This window comes from Juglans regia, chromosome 14, assembly GCF_001411555.2.
Source record: "Juglans regia cultivar Chandler chromosome 14, Walnut 2.0, whole genome shotgun sequence".
Classification (NCBI taxonomy): domain Eukaryota; kingdom Viridiplantae; phylum Streptophyta; class Magnoliopsida; order Fagales; family Juglandaceae; genus Juglans; species Juglans regia.
This window is the reverse complement of record NC_049914.1, coordinates 6,340,886-6,366,491: the sequence shown is the minus strand read 5'-3', so window position 1 is coordinate 6,366,491 and position 25,606 is coordinate 6,340,886. Positions and strand designations below refer to the sequence as shown.

The following is a 25,606-nucleotide window of genomic DNA, read 5'->3' as shown; positions in this document are numbered from 1 at the left end:
CTTCAGATTTAAGTAAAAGGTGAATCCAATACCGTATGTTTTGAGCAAAATTCATCAAATTTTAGACATTGGAAGTCCAATGCCAGTGCTCTAAATAATAATAAATACGCAAATTCAACAAGAACAGTAAGCACCAGTGGTCTAGTGGTAGAATAGTACCCTGCCACGGTACAGACCCGGGTTCGATTCCCGGCTGGTGCATTTCGATTTTCATTTTTGTTATTTTCCGCTCAAATTTTTTTACTCCGTAATTATCTAAATCAATCGTTCCTCTCTATTCAACACAATTCAAGTACTGCTTCTCTCTTTTTCCCATCTCATCCTTTCTCTCTATCCGTCTGAAATCTGGATCTCAAAATATGAACGCTATTTCTAACTCTTCTACTGATGTTGTTGAAGGTATGTAAACCGATTATTCTCGCTATTATGGAAAGTAATTACGTCGAGTCTCTCTTCAATTACCTGACCTAAGCACTATTCTTTGCACCCAATTGTATCTCAATCACCTTGCTTTGTTGCTATCTCCCCACAATTTGTACTACCAATGTGCATCGCATTCGCAGACGGCGCTCACGGAAGCGATTCCGACACGAATCCCGACGAGGTCCCGGAATACTATCAGCCTATCTCCGCCGTCGACGACGACGACGAAGTCAGCTCAGACGAAGATCACGCCTCTGGTTTACACCAACGCCTCACTAACGGTGGGTACCACACGCAATCCGTGGAAGCAGAGAACGGGATAGCGTCTCTTGAAATAAACGACGACCTTGAGGAGGAGGAGGAGGAGGAGAAGAGCAGCGAAGACGAGGAGGAAGAGAGGATGAGGTTGGGTTCGGGTTCGGATTCGGATTCGGCAGTTGTGAGGGCTTTCAGAGAAGACGAGAGTCGAAGGAACGCTCCGCTAACGCCGGAGAATGCGACGCGAGTGATGGAGGCCATGCGTGGGGTTTCGTTCGGTGGAGTGGCTCCTGATTGGGTGGGCCGCGTCCCCGAGGCACAATGGATCGATCGCCTTCGGAGACTCAGATAACCACCGCATCACAACCCAAGTACAATTCAGAACTGAGACTTGGGAGAGGATCTTCTTCGTATCGGATTGGAGTTGCTTCTTTTTTTCCCCTTTTCTTTTCTGCCTCTGATTTTTGTCAAAGATTTGAAACTACGTTGAATCGTAATCATTGTTTTCAATCAACTTGAGCAATATTTAGTTTTTGGGTGAACCGGTCTGAATTGATAAGCAAATGTGATAACAGTGCATGATTGTACGGCAGCTGGTGTTCTTGATTTAGGAACAAGCTCATTGTAACATTGTGTATGCATCATATGTAACTTTGTGCACATTTTCTGCTAAAATCTTTTTGCTTGTAGATTTTCTCTGGGAAGAACGTGATATAGATTTATCTGCTTAAACAAAAGCAAAGGAGAAACACAGTTTCTGAGATAGAAGTCTGGAATCAATGAAGTGAAATCCTTTGATTCAAAAAAACGGATCATGAAGCAAGAAACCCGCAACCTAATCAACTTGGAGAGAGAATTTTTTTTAACCAAACACTTCACGAGGTGTAATCAGTCCGATTCTGTCCATATATACTAAATTAAATCCAGCTGCCAGGACCCCGAGATGAGTTGTTGCGATTTGGTATGGCGGATGAACTCAAGACATCTTTTGATCAGAGAACAAGATTAATGATGTCAATGGAGAGATTAGGCAAATCTGGCGACAGAATTAAGGAAAGTAGAAGAACCGAGCTGGAAACAGAGGAGCTTGATGTTTCAGTTCCTCAAAGCGAAAGTCTCTGTTGCATGCTCGTAACACGCTGCATTGGAGTTTTGACCGCCGTGTCAAGGAGAATGAGCAGGAACAAGTGGATAATTTGGCTCCATTAATATTGCAGTTCTTGTCATCGCCATATTCATCTTGATCTTGTATTTTAAACTTCCTAAATAGAGATCACATTTTCTGCTGTTGGGTTTGTGGGTGGCTCTGTGGGACACCATTTTCCTTTTCCTTCTCCTTGTAATGTTGTTCTTGGTTCTTTTTGTGAGATTACAATTGAATTGCCAACACAAAGATACTTTTCTGTGCAGCAACAGCAACATAAAGTGCTTCTGTGCATTGTTGGATGGCATAATGTGTTCTCTAATTTTCGTCGTGTGGAATGTTAGTTCCTCTGTGATGATTAAATATCAAAGGGCTTATGATTAATCATAGTCACAACTGATGAAAGCCAATTGAATCACATGAGATAAAAATCAAACTATGATTCCCTTCTATCTGGGCTCATTTAGATAGTAAAATAAGATGAGATGAGATGAAATGATTTTAGATGAGTTGAATAAAATATTATTAAAATATTATTTTTTAATATTATTAATTTTTTTTCAGTCATGAACATCGATGAAAGTGAACTCTCAAACTGCTACGGTATGGAGCCAAAGAAAAATCTCATACCGGTCTATACTACCCAAAAAAATCCAACCTAATGTATTATCTGGCTAATTCTTGAATAAGGAGCATCTTCTCGAACTCCAAATGCTACGAATATGACCACCGCAAGATGCTGCTGAAGGAGCTACTTCCAATGACCTTCTCAAGCACCGATATTCTCAATGTCAGCACTCCTGTCCATTCTTTTCACAATGCCGGCAATAACCTGATACAAAAATTTACAAGGAACAGATGAGAGAGCTCATTAATAATTGACTTTAACGAGTTTGTGTCCCCAATTTTAGTAGATATCCCAAGGCTTGAAGTCTGAATATTATACCTTTCCAGGTCCCAATTCATAACTCTTCTTCAACCCCTTGGTCAGGAGAGTCTTCACCGTTGTTTCCCATTGAACAGGTGAAGTCACCTGTAATTTTGCATTTATGATGCATTTATATTTCCAGCTGAAGCTTGAGAAGTGCAAGTTATGATAAGCATACCTGGCATGCCAGTATCTTCTTAATTGTGTCAGGATCCGCATGTGGCTGTGCATCAACATTGGAGATAACTGGTATTTTTGGAGTTCTGATCTCAGTAGCAGCTAATGCAGCTTCCAATCTTGAGACAGCTGGTTCCATAAAACTGGTGTGGAAAGCACCAGCAACAGCTAGACGCACCTGAGAAAAGAGGTAAGATGCAGCTTTATTGCCGGTGGAAAGATGGCACTAGACAGCGTTCAAATTTAAAGAGAGAAATACCGTCATTCGAGCCTTGAATGATTTTGCTTTGGCTTCTACTGCTTCCACTCCTTTCACACCTCCAGATACAGCATAATTTCCCTACCATAGTAAAATGCATCCAATGAAAAGAATCAAATGTACATCACATTAGTGGAGAAGCAAATTACCCAGCTCAGCTAATCAAAATAAAAGGCAGATTTAAAAGAATCTTACAGGACATAGGTAATTTGCAATCTGAACTTTATTAGCTTCGTCGACTTCTTGATTGGCCGCATCACACAACTGCTGAACCTTTTCTGAATCCAGTCCTATTACACTGACCATGGCACTTTTAGCAGCATTGGCAGCTTCCTAGAGCCAGTCCAAAAAAAAAGAGCTAGAAGAGAGTACAATATATATCTGGAACATAAGACTACAACAATTGTTACCAATTATGGGATGGGTACCTGCATAGCTTCTCCCCTTAATTTGACCAGCTTGAGTCCATCCTCAAAGCTTACAGATTAAAACAAATCCAGAAGAAGGATGTGTCAATACAAGAATGAAAGGGAAATAAAGGATTTCAGACATATGAATTAGAAAGGCAGGTAAGTCAGGAGTCTATGGATGTGATAATCTCCTATTCTATCGAGTCAATGATATGCTAAACATGCATTAATAGAAGGGTGTGTCTATCTATTTGATTTCTTTGTGTTCATGTAGCACAATGTTGCTTTCACATGGAAAAAGTAACACATGCAAGTAATTTTGTTGAGTTGGATGACTCACCTAAAAGCCCCAGCAAATGCCAGAGCTGTATATTCTCCCAGGCTAAGACCGCATGTGACATCAACAGAATCAATTATCTGCTGACCTCCATCACGGGCACGAAGTAACTCTACAGCAGCTAGACTCGTGACATAGATAGCTGGCTGCAGAAGTACAGTATCAGATGCTGACTAATAACTGTCAATTGAAAATCTTCTTCCATGATAAAAATGGATAAGAACGTATCAAAAAAAAAAAATGGATAAGATAGTCGAAATTCAATAGCATTAGCAATTCAATGTAACATTATAAAAAGTGAAGTTCCATCAGAAATAATAAGCAAATACTAAAGCAGAGAAGGGACAAAAGAGTAGAGATCTTAGAAGTTCAAAAAAGGACTAAAATAATGTTTTTCAGTTGTGAAATGGAGTCTATGCGGCTATATAAATAATACAGAGCAGCTTATCGTTCTCTATACTAATTATAATTGTAATAAAACATTGTGAAATAAACCAGTAAAAGTGTTCAGGTGGAATACCTGGCTAATAACAGTTGAATCTAGCTTCTCTTTTGGTCCATTGACGCAAATATCCAGAAGGTCAAACCTGCTTGCAAGAGAAACGTCATGTCGCACATATACCATTTTTATTAATCATGAGAAAATGATCAGAATATGGACTGAAATACAGTTTCCCAGGCTTAAAACAAAAAGCTCGAAATCACAGAAAATAGTACAAAGTTAGTTAATTAATTCTACCCTAATAGATCATTTGCATTCTTGTACAAGTCTGCAGCAGCAGGCACATTCTGTGCTTCCTTTCCCATACCAACTACTTGGGCACCCTGAGATTAAAAACAATAAAACACAGAAACAAGAAGCACAATGTCAGATGATGTATTTTCCGAAGAAAAGATGAGTTTTATGCCCATTAAATAACAAAAATCAATTTAAACAAAGATAAATTCCTCAATGAAATTAATATATTATGCTCTACAATGCGGTATACCCTTATTTCTCTCTAAACTTCCTTGGTCTTCACCCTGAACTGTGTGATTCAGAAACTTGTCTTGTGTACGTTTTGGTATTTCACTCTAGGCCAAACCAGAAAGTAAACAGCCACTTTCATACTTGATTGCAACTAGGATGAATTGCTACAAAACTGAGCAGAAAGGGCAGCACAAAGACTGCTCTAGCAATTGAAAACAAGTGGATTAATGGTTAACTTGATTTCCATAATAGTCGAGGCTTCAACTCCCTCACAATTGTCCACAATACACGGCCAATGGGCCAACCATTCAAATAATATACACAATTGGGCCAAAACCAACCTAGAGTCTTAAGCTGAGAGGATGAAGTGGTATTTCAACATGCATATGGATGGTTTATTGGTGGGCTCCCAGGCGTCTCTCTCCCCCAGCATAGAAGAGGCCCTTTCTACTGTTCTTATCGTCCTCTCCTCCAAACCTCGTATGATTTCATAACACCATTTCTTTTTCCGTCGTATTTCCAATAGTTACTTCCTTTTATACAATCTTTATTCAGTCTCGTTGAAACCGCATTACATTGAAATTAGAAACTACAAGGGCATTCTTTTTCTATTCAAAGCATATGGTCAATTTCAAGAATTTACAAAATTAAACCATTTCATTCTGCACAAACATATAGTTATGAGATAATTTTATCGTAATAATTCAACAGTAATGGAAGGATAGTGTATAGTGCTTTATGAAGCTACAAATAGAAGGATTACTTATTCACTTTACTAATTAAAGAAAAAGGATTAACTATTCAATTCAGCGGAGTGTCCAATGTATACTCACCGCCTTATACTACACGAATGAACTCTTTACCTCAACAATTCTGATTGGCAATTTGTTATCAAATTAATCCCAAAACCAGAACTTTTCGTCCCAATTACTCACTGATTTGATATTTTTTTTAAATAATTGATAGCGGTTTTCTATAATTTCGTAAATAAATGTACATCCGTGCCGATATATAACAAAAGCAAAACGAAACGTCAAACTACCTGACCAGGAAACAGGAAAGCAGAGCTGGGCTTATAATCCGAGAACAAGGCATCGTCGACAATGGCCTGGGATCCAACCGAAGCACTCATAAAAACCCTAGATCGGTCAAGATTTCGATCTCTAGCACTCCGAAGAGTCACATTCCTGAACCAAAAAGAGGAATTGGAGCTCTTGAATGAATGGGAGGCATTGAAAGAAGGAAGCTTCTGGAGAGAAATGGAAGGGAGAGTTAGGGAGGAAGAAGAAGTAGCCATGGTGGAGAGCGAAAGAGCAGCAAGACGTGAAGAGGACGAGGAAGAAGAAGAGGGTGTGCGCAAGATAAGAGGATGATGGTGAAGTCGAAGAGAGTGCATATATAAAGACTGCGTCTGCGTGTGTGAAGGGTTGGCGATATAATGGGCAGGGGGTGTTTAGGTTAGCGGAGTTTACGAAGGTAGACGTTGGAGATGGGCATGAAAACCAAGGAAACCGGCCAACTGTCGGAGGCTTCTACACTGGCGGATAAACGTTGGTACGAGTAGACCAAAAAATTGTTGTCTAGGTACATACTTTCCGTACAACTTCTTTTTTATTTTAATCTTTTCCAGCAATTTTACTTTCCATCCACAATTTTATATCAACTGTTTAAATAAACAATCATTTTATTTAAATTACGTTGCACTAAGAAATATGATTAGAACGATCATATTTATGACTAAGTATGTATGTCGTTTCTCTCTTATAAGGATATGTTTCATTACTACATACTCTCTCTCTATCTCCTGCAACCAAAGAGTAAAATAGTTTGGGAGATTGATAGGGTATCTCTGATATCTAAATAGTAATTATAGGAGTATTCTTAAAGTCAAATCATTTAGAGATCTCATTAGGGTACCTGAATTCTTTAAATAGAGTTTTTAAGTTCTTAGAATCATTCGAACTAACTGCTTTGTCCATTATTTGAAATTTGAACCTTGGAACATTCGGGTTATTTACTTACTTTGAATGAGTGAACATCTCAACTATTCTAAAATAAGTGAACGGGTGTTCATGTCCTTAATTAACTTGCATGAACCCTATCGGCCAGAGGAGTTTAAACCTTGAGTAAAATGATTTGTTATATCACCACGACCTAGGTCAATAGTAGCACCCCACGAGCCCTTATGGTAGTATTAAAGCTCTTCCAGAATAAGTGAGTGGGCATTCATGTCCTTAATTAACTAGCATGAACCCTATCAGTCCAAAGGAGTTTAAGGTTGTGTTTGGATGTTGAAGTGAGTTGAGTTGAATTGAGTTGAGATGATAAAATATTGTTAGAATATTATTTTTTAATATTATTATTATTTTGAGATTTGAAAAAATTGAATTGTTTATTATATTTTGTATTGGAATTTGAAAAAATTGTAATGATCAGTGAGATGAGTTGAGAGTATTTGAGGAACCAAACGAAGCCTAAGCCTTGAGTGGAGTGATTTGTTGGGCCACCATGACCTAGGTCTATGGTAGCACCCTGCGAGCCCTTATGATGATATTAAAGTCCTTCCACTCTCTTGCCTATAAATATTTAACATGAATTGATACGATATTTTATATAAAATATATCTAACGTATCATATGCATTTATAAAATTTATTTATAAACATAAGGCTTGAGTCTACACAAAGCAGAACGTCTTGCATTCGCTAGAAAATTGCCCTAGAAAACTCGTTTGATAAATTTGCCATTGTTAAAGAAACAACATATTGTATCAAAGAGTTCGCACAACATATGAACAAAAGTTGTTAGAATTATATCTTCTCTTGATCTCATTTATACTCAGAAATCTAATTACAACTTTCATTGATGATGGCATGAATGAATTTTACATCCAGTGTAAGCAATTCCATTTACATCAAAGCCAGGCCAAAGAATAATTTCACTTTTCAGCATCGAATATGCTCGCTTTGCCTCTTCTTGTGCCCCCTAAATCATCACCACCTACTCTGCTTCTTTGCCGCCATTCGACTTATTGATAGAATACAAGGTGTATCATAACTGTATCGGAGTCAAGAGTATCGACAGTATTTACTGCAAACACATGCAACAAAAATTAGTAAAATTTACATTTGATTGTTCTTACACCTAGAATCTTGCTAATTTGCCATCAAAGACGGTACAGTGTCGATATTCAATTGTCTACCGTCCTTAAAACATCAAAAATTTCGAGATGCCTTGAATTTGATACTCAAGTTGGTAGAGTCTGACATTTTTAAGGTCTTTAATTAGAAACCACTACTAATCTCTATATTTTATCTGTTGAAATGGGCATCCTAAACTCTTATCAAATGAATCTCATACATCAATTGCTAAAAGAGAAACATATCAACAACAAAAAAGTACTGGCAAATACAGTAGTTTAGAGAAAGCATTATGGCATGGACATCCAAGCTCTCAAAACGAAGAAACAAAATAGAGGTTCTCAACGTGCAATAAGTGCAGCACCGAGTAGTGTGTCCTTGCACAAACCAATGTCTAGTTCAGACTGTAATAGAACATAAGATTTAAAGGGGGAAAAAAAACTACTTGTTTTTCATCATACCTCGTCTTTCATTTTGATTGATTATTTGTATAATCAACAATTTGGAGTTGACTATATGTGTCCCTTCTGCTCCTCACAACTCTTGCCATATTATCTCTTATTTCTAGAACCTGGTAAACAGATATCAAACAGTTATTTCCCAATTCCTTTTTACAATATAAATGTAATATCAAGCAGAAACTGAAGCTTGTAAGAAATAAATGGAAATGAATTCAGCTTTAGAGATGGACTTATCATAAAATCCAATCAGATCAGCTCACAAATGACAAAAAGAATTCACTTCGCTCAAATCAAGATTCATGCTTGGAGAAAGACCTATGCCTCCCGCAAATATCAAACCCCAGAAACTCTAGCCACAAGGCTGCTGTGTTTGGTTGTTGAACTCATCTCAGCTCATCTCAACCCAATCATTAATAGGACCCACTACTTTTTCAACTTCCCATAAAAAAGTTATATTCATCTCAACCTACTTCATACATTTAAACACATATCTCAACCTATTTACATTCAAACACATCTCAACGGGACCCACAAAACATTACTATTCATAGATCAACTCAGATCATCTCAATATCCAAACGCAGCATGATCACCCAAAAAATTGAAGACAAGGGACTAAAAGTAAATGCCCTTATTGCATTACACTTAAACCCAATCCCCTCGGGTGGCCAGTGAGGTTGTTATAGAACACACCAGTAATGTACGGAAGAGGTAAGTGCTCTACGCAGAGTGATGCCAGAGAAGTGTCATAGAGTGGCTCAATTGAGTCAGATCTTTAATGTTTTGACACAATAATCTTGGGTGACAGTGATTTTAAGTTTACCTCTGGCCTTGAATTAAGAACTCCGCTGGACATTCCCACATCAATGCGCCATATGCTAGAGTCGTATTTACTGCAGAATTTGGAAAGTACGGGCAGACTTTGAAGATATCAAAATAACTTTGTAGTAATATAACCATAATGAAGTGTATTGCCATACCAATTCACCCCAACAGTTTGAGGGGTGTGCCCCACCACCATTGCTTTCGCACCAACTGCTTGCAATGTCTCCTCAAGAATAGCATGTATCTGAGAAGCATATACTTTTAGTACCAAGATGTTATGAACGATAACGTCGATAAGAGAAAAAAGTAAAGCAAAAACAAAATCAATCACACAAGCACACAAGATTTTCGTGATTTGGCAATGTGCCTATGTCCACAAAGCTACAAAGGATTTTGAACCCTAATAAGGGGTCGGGTCGGGTCGTTTTAGGCTCTAAAATCGGGTAAAAAAAAAACCCAAAAATCCACCGAAAAACTTCAACGAATCGTTATCAAGTTGCATCATCAAATAGGGCCGCCACAAAACAAAACTAAGCTCCACACAAAAAGCCCAACACAAGAGTCACAGAATATGAATATCACAACAGTACAAAATTAACGTTGTTCTTTGTAGTCCACCTTCATCACTTTTCAACAAAAGTTCAAAAAAATAGAAAGCAACTCAGGTTCATGATAACAGATGGCCAAATCAACAAACAGACACCCTAGATTGCCCACGTCCTCAATTCGCCGTTAGAGCTAGTGTCTTTTCCAGGTGAAAATCAATTTATGTTATTAAGTATCAGCAGATTTCTCGAATAAGAAAGGGAAAATATGAAGTGTCGTTTAAAAAGACTTGCCTGCTTAATCTGATAATCCTCCAAATCTGAAATATCTGACGAGTATAGGCGGTTCCATACAACACTGTCATAACCCCTGGTAGCAATGAAAGGAACCTGAGGACTATTTTCACCCTCACTGAGACCTCTCATCCAATGAGATACTTCCCTGTTCATCCTTTCAATGCCATACGCAACTGCAGAATGATCAACACTCCTATCAGGCATTTCAAAGAATAAGAAAAAAGATTGCTTTTCTAGGTTTGAACAGGCAATGATTTTACAATAAAATCACTTCATCCAAATGTCAGTATTATATTACCATGATGAGGAAGAAGGCCACCATGACAGAAGACCCAGTCATTAACCTTAAGTATAACAGCATGCTGCGCCAACTCACATGCCAATAGACCACCTGGTCTCAGGAGCATAGATCTGGCAATCACCCCCTTTTGCCTCTGTCTTAATATTTGAATAATGTTATTACAATAATATTGAGAAATCACTGATGAGGAAAAAAGAAACTAGTCATTTTTAAGAGATGCTGGATGGCTAATATCTTATTTAAGCAATTAAACATGACAACAAGTTTTCATATGGAAAACAAACACTCATTGCTCTTTCCACCATATTGTTTCCTTTACAAGCCTTTCATCAGGAAATACGATACTAAAATAAGTACATAATAGCCAACACATTCAGTTATTTGATGATAAAAAGAAGAGGTATTTTGAAGCTTATGTTTCATGACTGGACACTAAGAAGCTTTGCCATTTAATTGTAAGCAGTATAGATGAAGAGAAGATATGAGCAATTATGATTGGTTTGAAGAAAGTCACCTCAAGCTGCCCCACGTAAGGTCTACTCATCTAAACTTCAACCTATGTTCATACGCTTCCAATTTTATGAATGGAAGCGAGCCAGACATTGTGGCTGCCAACAGGAACTGTTTTCTTTTTTTTTTATATAAGTAACAGAAACTGTTTTCTCATAGTCTAATATCAACAAAGTAATAGTAAAAAGAATAACAGAAACCATTTATCAACAGTTGTTCCTGACTATTGAGAAGAAAACAAGATAAAAACTATAAGTTCCAAAAGTTAATTAATAGGAAAGAGAATTTTAGTACCTTCACCAAGTTCAATGGACCCCAATAATTTTGGGACATTTTCCTATCTTCTTTACATCTTTCGGACACACCAATCCAACTAACAAAAGCTTCTTCCCAGTCACTTCTGCATTCATCTAAGTATTCCAGGAAATCAATACACTCATGAAATGCCCCCGATTCAACATATCTGAAATCCCCTTCAACATTCATGGTCTCATGATTCCCATTGACCTAAAACCAGATGAAGAATGTTAACAGCATATAAATTGAGATGAGAAGATTTAGAAATGTAATTCTAAAAGTTTCAGAAACACTTTTTCAAGTCAACTAGAACGAAGTACAACAACTCAGAAATTTGAAACAGGGAATCCAAATGAATTAGTGACACTTTCTTGCTATCTTAAGATGTCAAATAGAAACATCATCCTTCCCTTACACATGATTAGAAAATCATTACATGAGAGTGACTTGAGCATCACATGCATTTTTGCAAGAGTGTTCAGAGCTGTTCACTTTTAGCAGCACAAACCTGAAAAACTGCTCCACCTTTGGCTTTTGCCTGTATATCCAATGATCTCAACAAGGATAAAATAGCTATCTCATCTTCACCTCGATCTAGTACATCTCCAAGCTGAACTAATACCTGAGTCAGCAAAGAAAGAACCAATAAAAGCTGTAGGAACTTAACACAATAAGCTCCCTACATAGGCAACTCATCTAGAGAACTGCACATCAAGTTCTTTCATGCTCAGAATGGACCAATAAGAAGATAGTATATTTTTTCAAAGTGTATTTCACAAACCAACCCTCTCAACGTGGCAAGTAATTGCTCCTTGACTCTATAAATTTATATATCCCCCACTTTCCTGAATTGCATCTCTTCTCGTTTACTTAATTGTATACTATTTCATTACTCTGCCATGAAACAAATTGAAATTGCAAATTCACATATAGCAATTTAAGAGCAGCAGCAGAACTTAATTAGAATAGACTTCCACACGAAACTCAACACTAACTGTTCTTCTCGTGCAAAAGAGCATACCGTCTCTCCACCTGTCCATAAGTCTTGACCATCAGAACTCAATAAGCCAGCCATCTCAAGTGCACATCTTGCTTTGTCAAGGTCTCCATGAAGATCCCCAACTATACATGCATGTCAAATAAGAAGACAGGATATCTAAATACAAATACAAATATTTGGTCAAAAACTTATGGCAGCTAAATCTTTTGGTTAGTAAATAAAAAAGGAGTTCCACATACAGAATTTGCAATTTAATCAAACGGGTGGACTCAGGTTCTTTCAGTAGACAGCTTAATATTGCCTAGAAAATGCTAAATTTAATTGCACTTTCTGTGCCATTCATTTCCAAAGCCATGACAAAAGTAAAACACAGGAACTAGCCATCCAAAATATATTCTACTATCAGTAACTGAATGCCTGCAATCCAACTTCTACAATTCAAGGGCAAAAAACAATCCAAATATACCATTAAAGATAACATGGGCAATTGAGCATACTTTGAAAAGCCAAAAAATACCGAAAAAAGACGGAAGAAGAAGAACAAGGACGTGTGGTGAAAAACAAACCGGCAACAATTCGGCGCCCAGGAGCGGAAACAAAAGTGGGTGGGTTTCCATTAACGACTATGGGCTTTAAAGCTCCTCCTGCGATAGAATGATAACTATTCAAAGACAAAGAAGAAGAAGATTCGAAGAGTTTGCGGGGGTGGGTAGGTGGTGTTGAAGGTGGCAAAGGAGTTAGGCAAAGCGAAACCATATCTTGGGCATATACTAGTGGCCATTTATCTCCATTGCTCTTATTCTGAAGAGAGCAAAACAAAAGAGAGAAAGCATGGCCAATAGTCGCGAGAAAGACACAGCTCCTCAGCCAAGTATTTGGTATCGTCTTTTTTTTCCTCTCGTTCTCCTTCTATTTTCCTAGATCTTTACGGTCAGAAATTGAAATATCCTTTCGCACTGGCAATTTAAACTTATGATAAATGATAAAAAAAATAATAATAATAATGATAAGGAAGACGTGGAATTAGAAGCGTCAGGAGGACAGACTGATGATAAGTAAAAATAATTTGTTTTAGAAAATAAAACATTTTAAAAAAATAGATATATGAAATAATCATATAAAATGTATTAAGTTTTTAAAATTTATCAGTGCAATGATACACAAAATTGGAGGGCAAAGTCCAAATAATGATACACGGGACATTCTTTTACATGTTTTAAAATGAATATATTTATATAAAAGAAAAATTATATTCTTAAATCGATAAAATATACTTAATAAAATATTTATATGATATAATTTTATTTAAAAAATAAATTTTAAGAAATAAATCTTATAAATCAAATATTATTATTTAAATTATGTGAGTAATAGTATTAAATAACCCTCATTTAAATTATGATGATATAAAAAAAAGTTAATGTGTATCATTTTCCTTTTCAAAAATGATAAATTTAAAGATTCTTAAAATTACGTTTGTTTGGGAACGTAATAGGATTGACTCTTGAGTTATATATGTTTAATATTAATACTACTCATCATCTCAATTTTTATTATGATTTTATTATTTTTTAATGTGATATTAGATAAGTAGAGATTATTTATTATATTTAACTTGTGAACTTATCATCTAATGCTAAATTATGAAATGATAAAAAAAATAAATGATGAATAGGTAAGAGCATTGGTCTAGCCAAAGTCAAGTCTAAAATTTGGCTAAAAATTAAGGTTTTGGCTAAAGTTAAAGCCATTGAAAAAACTAGCTTATATTGGACTAGTCATCCTAAAGTCAAAATAATAATATAATATTATATATTTTAATACTTTTTTTAGTAATATTTTTATTTCCTAATGTTTATTATATTTTACAGTACAAAAGGAAAACATAATTCCTTACAAATTCACAACACAACAAATACACACAGCAGACACATAATTTTTAATTTTTATTGTTGATTATTTGAGAATAAAATATAGATTGATGGATGAACAATATCTCTCTAAATTTGGAGAATACTTTAGAATTACTGTAGATTAAAAAGTTATATGTTTTTTATGAGTCTAATGTAGGTCATTTTGGTAAAAATTATCTATATTTTAAACTTCACTCAGTCCAATGTCAATGCTCGTCACGATGCCCACCGAGCAAGTAATTTTTATTTTCAAATATCTTTTTAAATCTTTTATTATTTACATTTCGTCGAAACCCTGCTTAGTGCTTGCAATCCCATATTTTTCATCGATTTTCCTCTATTTTTTATTTACATTTCGTCATTTCTTTCTTTTTCCTATGTGTTATCAGAAAACTGCCAAAGCAATTGACAGTTGGAGATGAGTAGTCCCAGCAAAAAGCGACGCCGTTCACTGGTGGCAACACTTGGGATCAAGATAAAAGGAAAGGAAAGGAAATATCGACTGCACCGTGATATCCAAACAGGCTTGCAGCCGATTACAGAGACAGATTCCGTAATCAATATTAAAAAACAAAAGATCCTTATTTCTTACATGTATTTTTTTAATATTGTTAAATATTTTATTTTAAATAAAAAATAAAATATGATTAAAAAATACTTTGTTAATCAGTATGTAAAAAAAATTATAAAATAATACAATAAATCTTAGCATGAGCCACCAACGAGAAGAGTAGTATTTTCCTTTCTTTTTTAAAGGTCAGACTTGTTTATAATAAGGTTGGCTCTATAGCCACCACCGGAAGCTGCTAGTTGATTTTATTTATTTATTTATTTATTTTTAATTTTTTTAAATGTATTAATTTGTTAACACTTTTAAATTTTTCTTAAAAAAGATACAACATTATTAAAAAAAACACTTAATCATTAAAAAAAAAAAAAAAAAAACTAGTGATAGCAAGAGTAGGGTTTTCCATGGTTCTTTAACCGAATGACAACTCTATTTATTTGATACTTTGGAGTCGAATCCCTAATCTCAATGATCTTTAAAAACATGATCTATGATTTGTCCCAAACAATTTGTAAACAAATGTGCAAGTGAAAAGAAGGAAGACATGTTCTACATATTGAGTTTAATTTTTCTATACAAGTAAAAAATAAAATTGCTGATAAAAATAGAAGCACGTCAAGGGAGAGGAGAGCCTCAACCAACACTCAAAATATTACAATAAATTATGGCAAAATAAACTATATGGTCTAATGGATGGTCGCAAAAAGATAACTGTTAAAAGGATACATTAGCTAAGTTTTTTTTAAAGAGGATATTGCAATTTGAAGTAAATATAAATCTTTTATTTATTTTTTTTTTTAAAAATAATTATACGATATTTACCTATTCACTCTCAAAACGAAAACCACTCCCGAGAAGTAGAACGAGAGTGGGGCAACTTTGCCTAGACAATGGGCTGCGAAAGTCGCGCATGGTGGAAAGGCACATTGCATTGCGTTACCCAAAAACAAAAATGCTAAAATTTTAAGTGGGGGGAACATAGGGCCCAAAAGCATGGTCAGCCTAGTGCTTTAACATCAAGCAAATCAAACAAAATAGGCTTAGCCTAGCCTTCCACATAGCCCACTTACAGTCTCCATTTTCACTGCCTCTGACCCAACAAAACAAAAACCCAATCCTATCCATGAAAGGCCTTTGTAACAACTCTGACATCTATTAATGAAGACCTTGAAGACTTGGCAAACAACTGGGTACAATGAGTGGGGGCTCTCCAAGCATGCATTCAATTTCAATGGATGAAACCCAAAACATATCTGATCTAAATCCCCCAATCCAATAAAATATAATTCCCTTTTAACATATTTTATAATATATATTTTAAAATAAATGTATTTTTAAAAAGTAATATTATTTTTTATAACTATATAACTATATAATATATTATAAAAAATTATGTGTATTTATAATTTTTCTTCTAGTTACGTCCCAAAAAATTCAAGTACCCACTAGATAATCCAGTCACATCCAGAGTCTGTCTGAGATCGTTTAAGGACCAAATTCTTGATTTTCCAATATTCTCGTATCAAATCGATTTAACACCATACCTAAACGTAGGGTCTCATTCATCCTCAGTCAAGCTTTCCCACACAAGTTGGGAAAAATAAAAATAATAATAAAAAATCTCCATCCCCATTTTCCCTCTCAATTCGATGGATTTTCTCCCTCCGAATCACTTTTTCCTTTCCCCCATCCCCTTTTGGCCTCTCTCTATCTTTAATATATTTTTCATCTTCAATACTAATGCTTCCTTCCAATTCTAAATAATTTTGTATTTAAATAATTAATTTATAAAACTATTTAATCAACTGTGGCCTTCAAGTTCAACCACTCATACTGTTAATACCTTAATTTATACAATAGATGGAAAAGAGGAAATAATTATCCATAGCCCACGAAATGATTTGGGCGCATTTATTTATATAATAAATAATAAATAAGGAAATAAAAGTAAATAAAAAAAATACAGAGATTTACATAATTCGATATAATACCTACGTTCACGAATTGTTTAAAGATAAAATTTACTATAATAAATAATTTTACAATCACTCATAACTCACATATTACTCAATACAATTGAAAAATTTATGAGAGATCATTTAGAGTTGCTATGTGTGATAAAGTTTGGCATAGAGAACTTTTGTAAAGTGAGAATTTGTGAAAAGTCTATTCGTTTTACAAAAGATCTCATTATATATATATATATAGAGGTTCAGCTTACTTTATGAAATTTTATTTTTTAAAAGTTTCATTTTTTTTTTAAATTGTCTATTTTTGTTAAGAATATATATCTTTTATCTTAAGAGTCTGAGTGAACTTATTCTATCTCATCTTTAAACTTAAATTTAGACACATTGATTTGACCCTATACAGACAATGGTCAAGTTACGAGAGAGCTAGTCAGATGAGGCTTTATTTAAAACTTAAAATTATCTCAATTCATCATTATATAATATAAAATATAATAAATAATAATATTCTAATAATATTTTATCAATTCAATTCAATTTAACATTCAAACGCACCCTCGTTTAGCTCGAATTTAGCCACGAAAGAACCGTAAATAACATATATATATATATACATACATTATAAAAAAGTATAAAAACAAATATATATTTTTACAAATAATTTATATGAAATTTATTTATTTGAAAACCGTAACTAACCTTACTTTTATATATATAGATACATATATATATATATATGATAAAAATATATACGTTCGTTGACGCAGCAAGAATATGATAAAATTGGGGGTGACGGGTCATCTTTGTTGCCAAACATACTCGTGTGGTTGCCAAACATGTGTCGTTACTCTTGCATTAATGCCTACTGTGGCTCCAACATCCTTTCCAATCAGTCGCTCTCACTCCCATATTATCCATAATATATATATATAGTCTAGGTTTCAGGGTACGTCTATGATGCAGAATCCTCTCCCTCTCTCTCTCTCTCTCTCTCCTTTTTCGAAGAAAATGGCTGAATGTAGGACGTACCCACCCATGCACCCCTATCGGCTAACTCTGCTAATGGCAACCATCATTGATCTTTATTATTGATGTACTCTAATTTGTTCTTTTTCTGAAAAGAATGAAAGAAAACTAATGTCCAGCAAAGTCTACAAACTTAATATAGAAAACCGAAAGCAAAAGAAGACAAATAACAAGAAGACAAGGAGGTGGCATCATGTCTACTCCCTACACCTCTATTGTACTCTCTCATATTACCATATCTGAGATATGGTGGGATTCACTTTGGATCAAGTTTATATAATATATGATGGTAAGGAAGAATGTCAAAACCGTAGACAAATACTATTCTTAACATACCATTATCATTATCTATTAAAAATTATTAGGTTCATATCCTCTCAAACCTAAATATTTTTTAAGAGTCATGAAATGGATAAACTTTTGTTGAGAGTATGTGCACATTCAAAATTAGTTGAAATTTTATTCTTGAATATGCGTGCTAATAAAAAAAAAAAAAAACGTTTTGTATACATATTGTAAAGGGTTTTTTCTCTTTTAATGGGCATGTGAGGAGTAACTAAAAGAATGAGAAAAAAAAGCACAACCCATAGCAAATAAGTCCCTCGATCGGGCCCACAGGTAGACTTTCCTGGATGCAACCTCCATATGGGAGCAGAGTGCAAGGGACATGGGACTCGCCGTCCTAGAGATCGCTCGAACAACGTCCAACCATTGAGTACATGTCCACATGAACGAGGGGAAGCAAGCGGACCCTTGATCCTCTTACAAGGTGACATCGACGAACCACCGAAAGCACCAGTAGAGTAAGGCAAATTCGGGAACCATACCGCATTAATAGCACCACTGCCCGAACAACACGTTACACGCCACATTAATGATGTCGTCGTATAGGCACGCCGCATTAAAAAATCCTAACAAAGGGAATAATAGTGAGGATGTAGGTCCCACAAGGGCAGGCACGATCTATCCCCCCAGACTCTCGGTATAAATAGCAATTTTTAGGTACAAAAAGACTCTAAACTCTCTCAATATTTACAAATTTCCAAAATTCTCTATTGACTACTCATTTTAGCATCGAAGACTCTCCAGTCCCAAAGCCGCCCTTTCTCAGCTTCTTTCTTCTTCATTTTCACAGACACAGCTTTGAAGACCTGAGTTGCTAGAACTTGGCCTAAAGGAGTATGAAACACGACGTTAACAGTGGTGTCGTCTATGGGATCTTCGTAGATCTTGCGTGTACTTCGTGTGTCTGTGACAACCCATTCCAGACAACTCGAGGGGGACATAGAGAAAGTTGACATTGAGGCAAGACTGAAAACTATGGAGGACTGGGTAACAAAGTTAACCAGCGAAGTGAAAAAACTTCGCAAGGAGAATGAGGTGCTTAGGAAACCTCGACAAGACCAAAAAGAAAAGGCGAACCCAGTAATAGCGAGCACATGAAGTCCCGAAACACAGGAGCTAGAGCGAACGTGGAGGATGAGAGAAAGAACATGCAAGACGAGTTCCGCAACCTCAAAGGAAAATACGAAGAGATTGTAAAGAAAATGGACAAATCATCGTTGGTAGACCAACTGCTCACAAGCACTGGTCTACCCTATACGGAAGAAGTGATGGTTGTGGCCTTACCACCGAAATTCAGGATCCCCACCATGGAGATGTACGATGGGAAGAGGGATCCCATTAAGTACCTAGAGACATTCAAGGCTCACATGACGTTGCATGGCTTCGCAGCAGAGGTGTTCTGCAAGGCGTTCCCTCTGACCCTAAAGGAGCCATCAAGAGTATGGTTTGGGTCTCTGGCGTCCGGTTCAACTATTTTTGATCCAGTTCAAGTCAAGTTGAAGAAGGCAACGCCCAACAGCGTACCTCTTCACCATTAAGCAAGGAGTGGAGAAAAGTCTAAAGGCATACTTGTCCCAATTCAGCACGGAGGACATGACCAAATATGACCAGGACGAAAAGATAACCCTGGCAGCGCTTCTGTGAGGGGTCTGGCCACGATCTCAGTTCATGGTCGAATTGGTGAGAAGGACTCCTATAACGTTGCTGGAGTTTATGGACATGGCAGACAATTTCATTAACGCCGAAGACACTCTACGGACCTTAACAGAGCCAAAGAAGGCAAATGCCCTAGCCAAGGCTAAGGCCCAAGAGAAGCAGGAAAAGAGCTCCCACGACAAGATAAGGGAGGAAGCCCCGACGAGGAAACTGGGACCTCGCTTCGACCGACGTTTACTATCCACGAGGTCGACCCCTTCGCCGCCTGCAAAGGCGATGACTGAGACATTTTTTGTTGCGACTGCACGTACCACGGGCCCACATTGCACAATACTGATGACTGCTTCTCCCAGAAAGGGAGGGGGGAACATGCGGAACAGACAAGGCAACATTACCCACTCGCACGAAGGCTGGAGTAGGAAAGGAGGGGAAGGTCGAAGGATAGGAGCACAGACCTGGTCGACTGACGCAAAAGGGAAGAAAGCCCTCGGCAACGACCACTAGCACAGGGGCCGCAGCAAGACCGCCCCAACTCGCCACCGCGAGGAGGGCTCCCACTCGGAGAAATAAGGACCATAACAGGAGGATTCACAGGCAGGGGCACTACCCCCTCGAGCAAAAAAGCACATGCTAGGCGGGCTCGGTACCACAAGGTATACTCAACAGAGTACCACCCCCCCAAGCACCAAAAGGGCGAACCAACCTCGATCATCTCCCTTGGGGAGGCTGGTGAAGAGGGAGTCTTGTACCCCCACGATGATGCACTGGTGGTGACCATGTTAGTCGCCAACTTCACCACTCGGATATTCCACATCGACAACGGGAGCTCCGCAGACATCCTGTTTTGGAAAGCCTTCACCAGGACAGTAATAGAAGCTGATTAGCTACCTCCTGCCCCCATGTCGTTGAAGGGCTCCTTCAAGGATATGGCTCATCATATGGGAACCATCGCGCTGCCAGTCCTTATAGGCAGCACCCCCTACACTGCCTCAATCATGGTCTACTTCCTAGTGGTGAGGACCCCGTCATCTTACAATGCCATCATTGGAAGGCTCACCTTCAATAATTTGCGGGTGGGCTACAATAACCTACCACCTCAAGATAAAATTCTCGACTTCCCATGGAGTGGGAGAAATTCAAGACAAACAAGTCCTGACGAGGGAATATTATGTCCAAGAATTGAAGCATAAAGATGGTGGGGGCACCCCGAACAGCACCTCCAAGAAAGAGTAGGGCTTGCACCATTTAAGGAGCTCTAGCAGACCTTAGTCTACAACTCACCCTGCTGAGTTCAAGTGGGAGTGGGAGGGTGAATGGTTCCAGAAGCAAAGGCAGGGCAAGCGAAAGCTCCCCGGCTGAAGGCTCCATCCCCCCTTATTTTGTAATTCGCTATTTGAATACTGTAAATTCTTATTGTTTTGTGAAATACATGAATTTTCAGGACAGTACACCACACCTACTTTGAACTTTTGTGTTGTCGACAAAACACCGACAAGACGATCTCCAATTAACATAATCTACAATGACAAAATCATTGTCAAATTAATGGCTACCCTCCCTATGGTGCCAATGGGCAAGAGCGAGTCCAATTTCAAACTGCCCAAAAAGCGTACCTCATGTGGGACCAAAATGAAGAACTAAGCCGAAGGCTGTTCTACTCCTCCTACGATGTTGAACGGGTCGTCCCTCCCCCCCGACGGCCTGAACAACTTACCCCAACCCCTATTGCGGCGAAGAGTAGACTAGTTATGTCGTTGTCCGAACTTACCTCTCCCGCAGGGTACCAAAGGGATGAGTGTAATACCTAAGGTTGCTTTATCCCTATCGCGACGGAGTTCGGGTCAGTCCTCAGCTGCCCAAAAACGAAGACTTACCTTCCTCGTAAGCGTCAACAGGCGAGAGTAGGTTCAATTTAAAATTATCCGAAAACTTACCTCCTCGCGGGATTTATAGGGTGAGTCACACCAGAGGCTGCTCTACCCCTCCTGCGGAGGAGTGCGAGTCCAGCCCCCCGGCGGTCCGAAAACTTACCTCAACCTCCGATGTGAATGAAGAGTGGGTTCAGCACCAACCTGACCCAAATCTTACATTTCCCTACGATGTCAACAAGCGGGAGCGACTTCAGTCTCAAACTACCTGAACATACTACCTCATCGCGAGGTGAAAAGTGCAAGTGTGCCAGAGGCCGCTCAAAGCCTCCCGCGGAGGAAAGTGGGTCTAGCCTTCCGGCTATTCGAATACTTATCCCGACTCCCATTGCAGCAAAAGAGCTAACCAACCCCACGACCGTTCAAAGAAGTTACATCCTCAGGGAATCAAAGGGGTGGGTTTGACTTGAGGCATCCCAACCTCTCCCTAACGAAGTGTGGGCCTAATCTTTCGACTATCCGACGTTATGGGTGTAAAAAAAAATCGGTGAACCGGTAAACCAGACCGAACTGAACCAGTGGGTTTGGTCAAGTACCGAGTTTGGTTCGGTCTAGTACCGGTTTTATTTTTCTTAAAATCGATCAAAATTAGTCCGGTTTCGATTTTTCTTTTTTCTAAAATCGAATCGGACATGTTCATATATATTATAATTTTTAATTTTTTTTATTGTATGTAATTTCTATATATAATATATAATTATATATAAAATAGTTTTGTATTATATGACAAACTACTAATTAATATAATATTTAAAATCTTATATCACTATAGTCTATTGTGTTAATAGTTATACTAATACAATATGACTATATATTATAATATATCACTATAGCCTATAATACAATTATAATATACTACAATATATTATCACTATAGTATTATATACTATAATATACCATTATATATATTATATAGTATATAATATAGTATATTAAAACCAGAAAATCAGACCGAGTTGGACCAAAATCGGTGAAACTGGAAGTACCAGGTTAAGGGGTAACTTGTACGGAGTCGATTCTTGAAAATACAAAACCGGTGCATAAAAAAGGGGGAAGAAGAAGAAGGAAACATCGAAAAAGAATACCCAAAAAATAAGCAGCATGGCACAGCAAAGTATAATATAAGGAAGTTTTTATTAATGATCAAGAGTTACGCACAAGCCACATGGCAACGGTGCACAGGTATATACATTTTCGAAAAAAAACAAAAAAAAAAGGGGAAAGAATAGCAAATTGAAACAACGACAACGACATAAAGGAGCTAGGGCATAGGAGCATCGACATCATGCTCAGAGACATCAGCATCATGCTCAGAGACCTCGACATCCGGAGCGTCGACCTCAGGGATGTCATGCTCGAGGTCGCCGTGTTCGGGAACGACATGCTTGGACATGGCCGGGACGGTGGGACCCGTAATGGTGACAGGGATCACGTCCATCCTTAGCTTGCAGCCAAACTCGAAGGCTTCACTGTCAACGGCAACCTTGGAAAGGTCATGGTTCAACAAATACTTCTCAAAGGCCTGCAAAAATGGCTGCGGACTCTCCACAATGTGGTCCGGCAACGACCTAAGGCCCTCAGCAGACCTGTGTGCCCATGCGGCATTGCGAACACCCATGGCCAACTTCAATTGGCTATCCAGGCAGGAGGCGATGTCCTACAATTGGGACAAGTCACTCCAAAGATCTGCGACAAGTCACTCCAAGCCCCCATTCCGCTTCGCGTATTTCTTTGCCTTATCCTTTTGCTCATTCCGACGGCGATTAAGCTTCTCAATTTTCTTGCTACCCTCATCTAGGGCAAGCCTGACCTTCCTCAACTCTTGCTCCAGTTGTTCCCTCTCATCCCTCTCGCCACAGGCATACCGTAAAGCACTTCGGCTCATCACGCGAAGGGTTTGGTTTTCCTGCTCAACGGCCTCTTGGCCGTCCATGATGAAGGCTGCTAGATGAGAGGAACTCTGACAACAAGAGGAGCCAACATGGAATGGTCAATAAAAATAATCTAGAAAACAAAAAGGGGAAGAAGATGGGAAAAGAAGTTGCAAGGCAATTAAAAAAAAAAAACCTTGTGGAAGAAGCTAGATAAGCACTTGATGACCTGGTTGATGGCTTCTACGCGACACCCCCCTGTTTCTAGCCGGGCCAAAAGGGGGATGACCTCCACCAAACTCTCTCCATCAGGCGCTTGTGTGGTCGCCTCGGTTCGACGAGCTCCGTTAGCAACCTCCCTAGTCGCGAGGGTCAGAGGCTAGCCCTCGACGCCTTTTACGCAAGTTGGGACCACCTCTTCAGCAATCATTTCTGCCTGGACGTGCAGATTTTTGCACAGACCCACCGAACCCTCGCTAACTATAACATTAAGAAGGAGCTCACCTTGGTGCTGCACCTTTACGGCAAGGTCACTGGATGCAGCAACGAGCTCCCTCTTAATGACATCATTTCCAATTAGTCGCTCTCACTCCCATATTTTTTTTTCGCAAATTACTAGAAATATATTAGAAAAATAAAAATATAGTTCAGTACATCATAGTTGGGATCTCTAAGATTAACAATTACAAAGGTGGATCTTTGCCACCTTGGAATTGTAATAAGGATGTTGAAATTTTGATAAGATGGATGTTTTCAAAAACTTGCATTGTTGTTGTCCGATAGGTGGTGCGTGCATAGATTTTTGTATCAATAGATTTTTTTTATTGTCTATTCTTTAAATGAATTAAAGTGATATTTGATATCATTTATGATGGAACTCAAAATCCATTCTGAAATATTAGAGGAGTTTGATATTGATTGAATTGTTACGTGAGTCTCATTTCACAATAATTCTTTTTAACTTTAGTCCTTCAGCTTCTTTTAATGACCATTAGTACTGCACTTGCTTCGCTTAAGTTTGAGTCAACCATACTAATCAGTTTTGGCCAAAAGTACTGCACCAGTATCTTTTCACAAATAGATGCTATTGTGTAGCCTTCGTTACTATTGACAACATTAGGCGGATGACAAACATCTCTCAATTCATCTCAATTTATCATTACAATTTTTTCAAATTTTAACATAAAATATAATAAATAATTCAATTTTTTCAAATTTTAAAATAATAATAATATTAAAAAATAATATTCTAATAATATTTTATCATTTCAACTCAACTCACTTTAACATTCAAACACAACCTAAAGTAAGAAGATGACTACTAACAGGATGTCTGGCTCCCATATTATTTGTTATATATATATATATATATATATATAGTCTAGGTTTCAGGGTAGGTCTATGATGCAGAATCCTCTCTCTCTCGTTTTTCTCCCTTCTAGCTATGTTCATTTTTCGAAGAAAATGGCTGAATGTAGTACGTACCCATGCACCCCTATCGGCTAGCTGTGCTAATGGCAACGATTATTGATCTTTATTGATGTACTGTAATTTGTTCTTGTTTTTTAAAAGAATAAAAGAAGAAGAATATTATTATATTATTTTATTTTGTTCTCTTATTTTGATAGTATATATATTTAATTTCTTTTTAATTATTAATTAAAAACAAACTATTAATCTATTAGTATATATTTTTTTTTATTTTTTTAAAATATTTAAATATAAAATTAAATAAAAAAAATTAAATTTGTAGTAGTGGGGACGCCAGCTGGGGCGGCACACTATACCTACCCTTAAAAGAAAACTAATGTCTAGGGCAGCCTACAAACATGAGATAGAAAACCGAAAGCAAAAGAAGACAAATAACAAGAAGACAAGGGGGTGGCATCATGTCTACTCCCTACACCTCTATTGTATTCTCTCATATTACTATATCTGAGATATGGTGGGATTCACTTTGGATCAAGTTTATATAATATATGATGGTAAGGAAGAATGTCAAAACCGTAGACAGATATTATTCTTAACATACCATTGTCATTATCTAT

The 25,606-nt window shown here is 37.4% G+C and overlaps 3 protein-coding genes and 1 non-coding gene across 5 annotated transcripts; 2 read left to right on the top strand and 2 right to left on the bottom strand.

Moving 5' to 3' along the window:
• The first annotated feature begins 130 nt into the window (after positions 1–130).
• Positions 131–201, top strand: TRNAG-GCC. Its single transcript has one exon. It is a non-coding gene; the product is annotated as a tRNA-Gly (tRNA).
• A 71-nt stretch (positions 202–272) lies between these two features.
• LOC108996979 (ATP-dependent RNA helicase dbp-8) lies at positions 273–1,656 on the top strand. Its single transcript, XM_035685515.1, has 2 exons — positions 273–399; positions 564–1,656. The coding sequence occupies exons 1-2, from the start codon at positions 360–362 to the stop codon at positions 1,031–1,033; spliced, it is 510 nt and encodes a 169-aa protein (XP_035541408.1). The 5' UTR covers positions 273–359; the 3' UTR covers positions 1,034–1,656.
• A 694-nt stretch (positions 1,657–2,350) lies between these two features.
• LOC108996994 (malonyl CoA-acyl carrier protein transacylase-like) lies at positions 2,351–6,478 on the bottom strand. Its single transcript, XM_018973066.2, has 10 exons — positions 5,949–6,478; positions 4,676–4,761; positions 4,457–4,523; positions 3,940–4,082; positions 3,618–3,666; positions 3,385–3,522; positions 3,190–3,270; positions 2,932–3,108; positions 2,772–2,858; positions 2,351–2,657 (listed from the first exon to the last, which is right to left on the bottom strand). The coding sequence occupies exons 1-10, from the start codon at positions 6,300–6,302 to the stop codon at positions 2,595–2,597; spliced, it is 1,245 nt and encodes a 414-aa protein (XP_018828611.1). The 5' UTR covers positions 6,303–6,478; the 3' UTR covers positions 2,351–2,594.
• Positions 6,479–7,635: 1,157 nt separating this feature from the next.
• LOC108996962 (shewanella-like protein phosphatase 1) lies at positions 7,636–13,197 on the bottom strand. 2 transcript variants are annotated; one of them, XM_018973023.2, is made up of 10 exons: positions 12,848–13,197; positions 12,303–12,403; positions 11,790–11,903; positions 11,279–11,491; positions 10,472–10,607; positions 10,171–10,346; positions 9,487–9,575; positions 9,330–9,399; positions 8,507–8,616; positions 7,636–7,995 (listed from the first exon to the last, which is right to left on the bottom strand). In XM_018973023.2, the coding sequence occupies exons 1-9, from the start codon at positions 13,035–13,037 to the stop codon at positions 8,515–8,517; spliced, it is 1,191 nt and encodes a 396-aa protein (XP_018828568.1). In that variant the 5' UTR covers positions 13,038–13,197; the 3' UTR covers positions 7,636–7,995; positions 8,507–8,514. The 2 variants fall into 2 exon arrangements, with proteins under 2 accessions (XP_018828568.1, XP_018828569.1); XM_018973024.2 differs by having other exon boundaries at positions 12,303–12,437; positions 12,848–13,196.
• Positions 13,198–25,606: the final 12,409 nt, after the last annotated feature.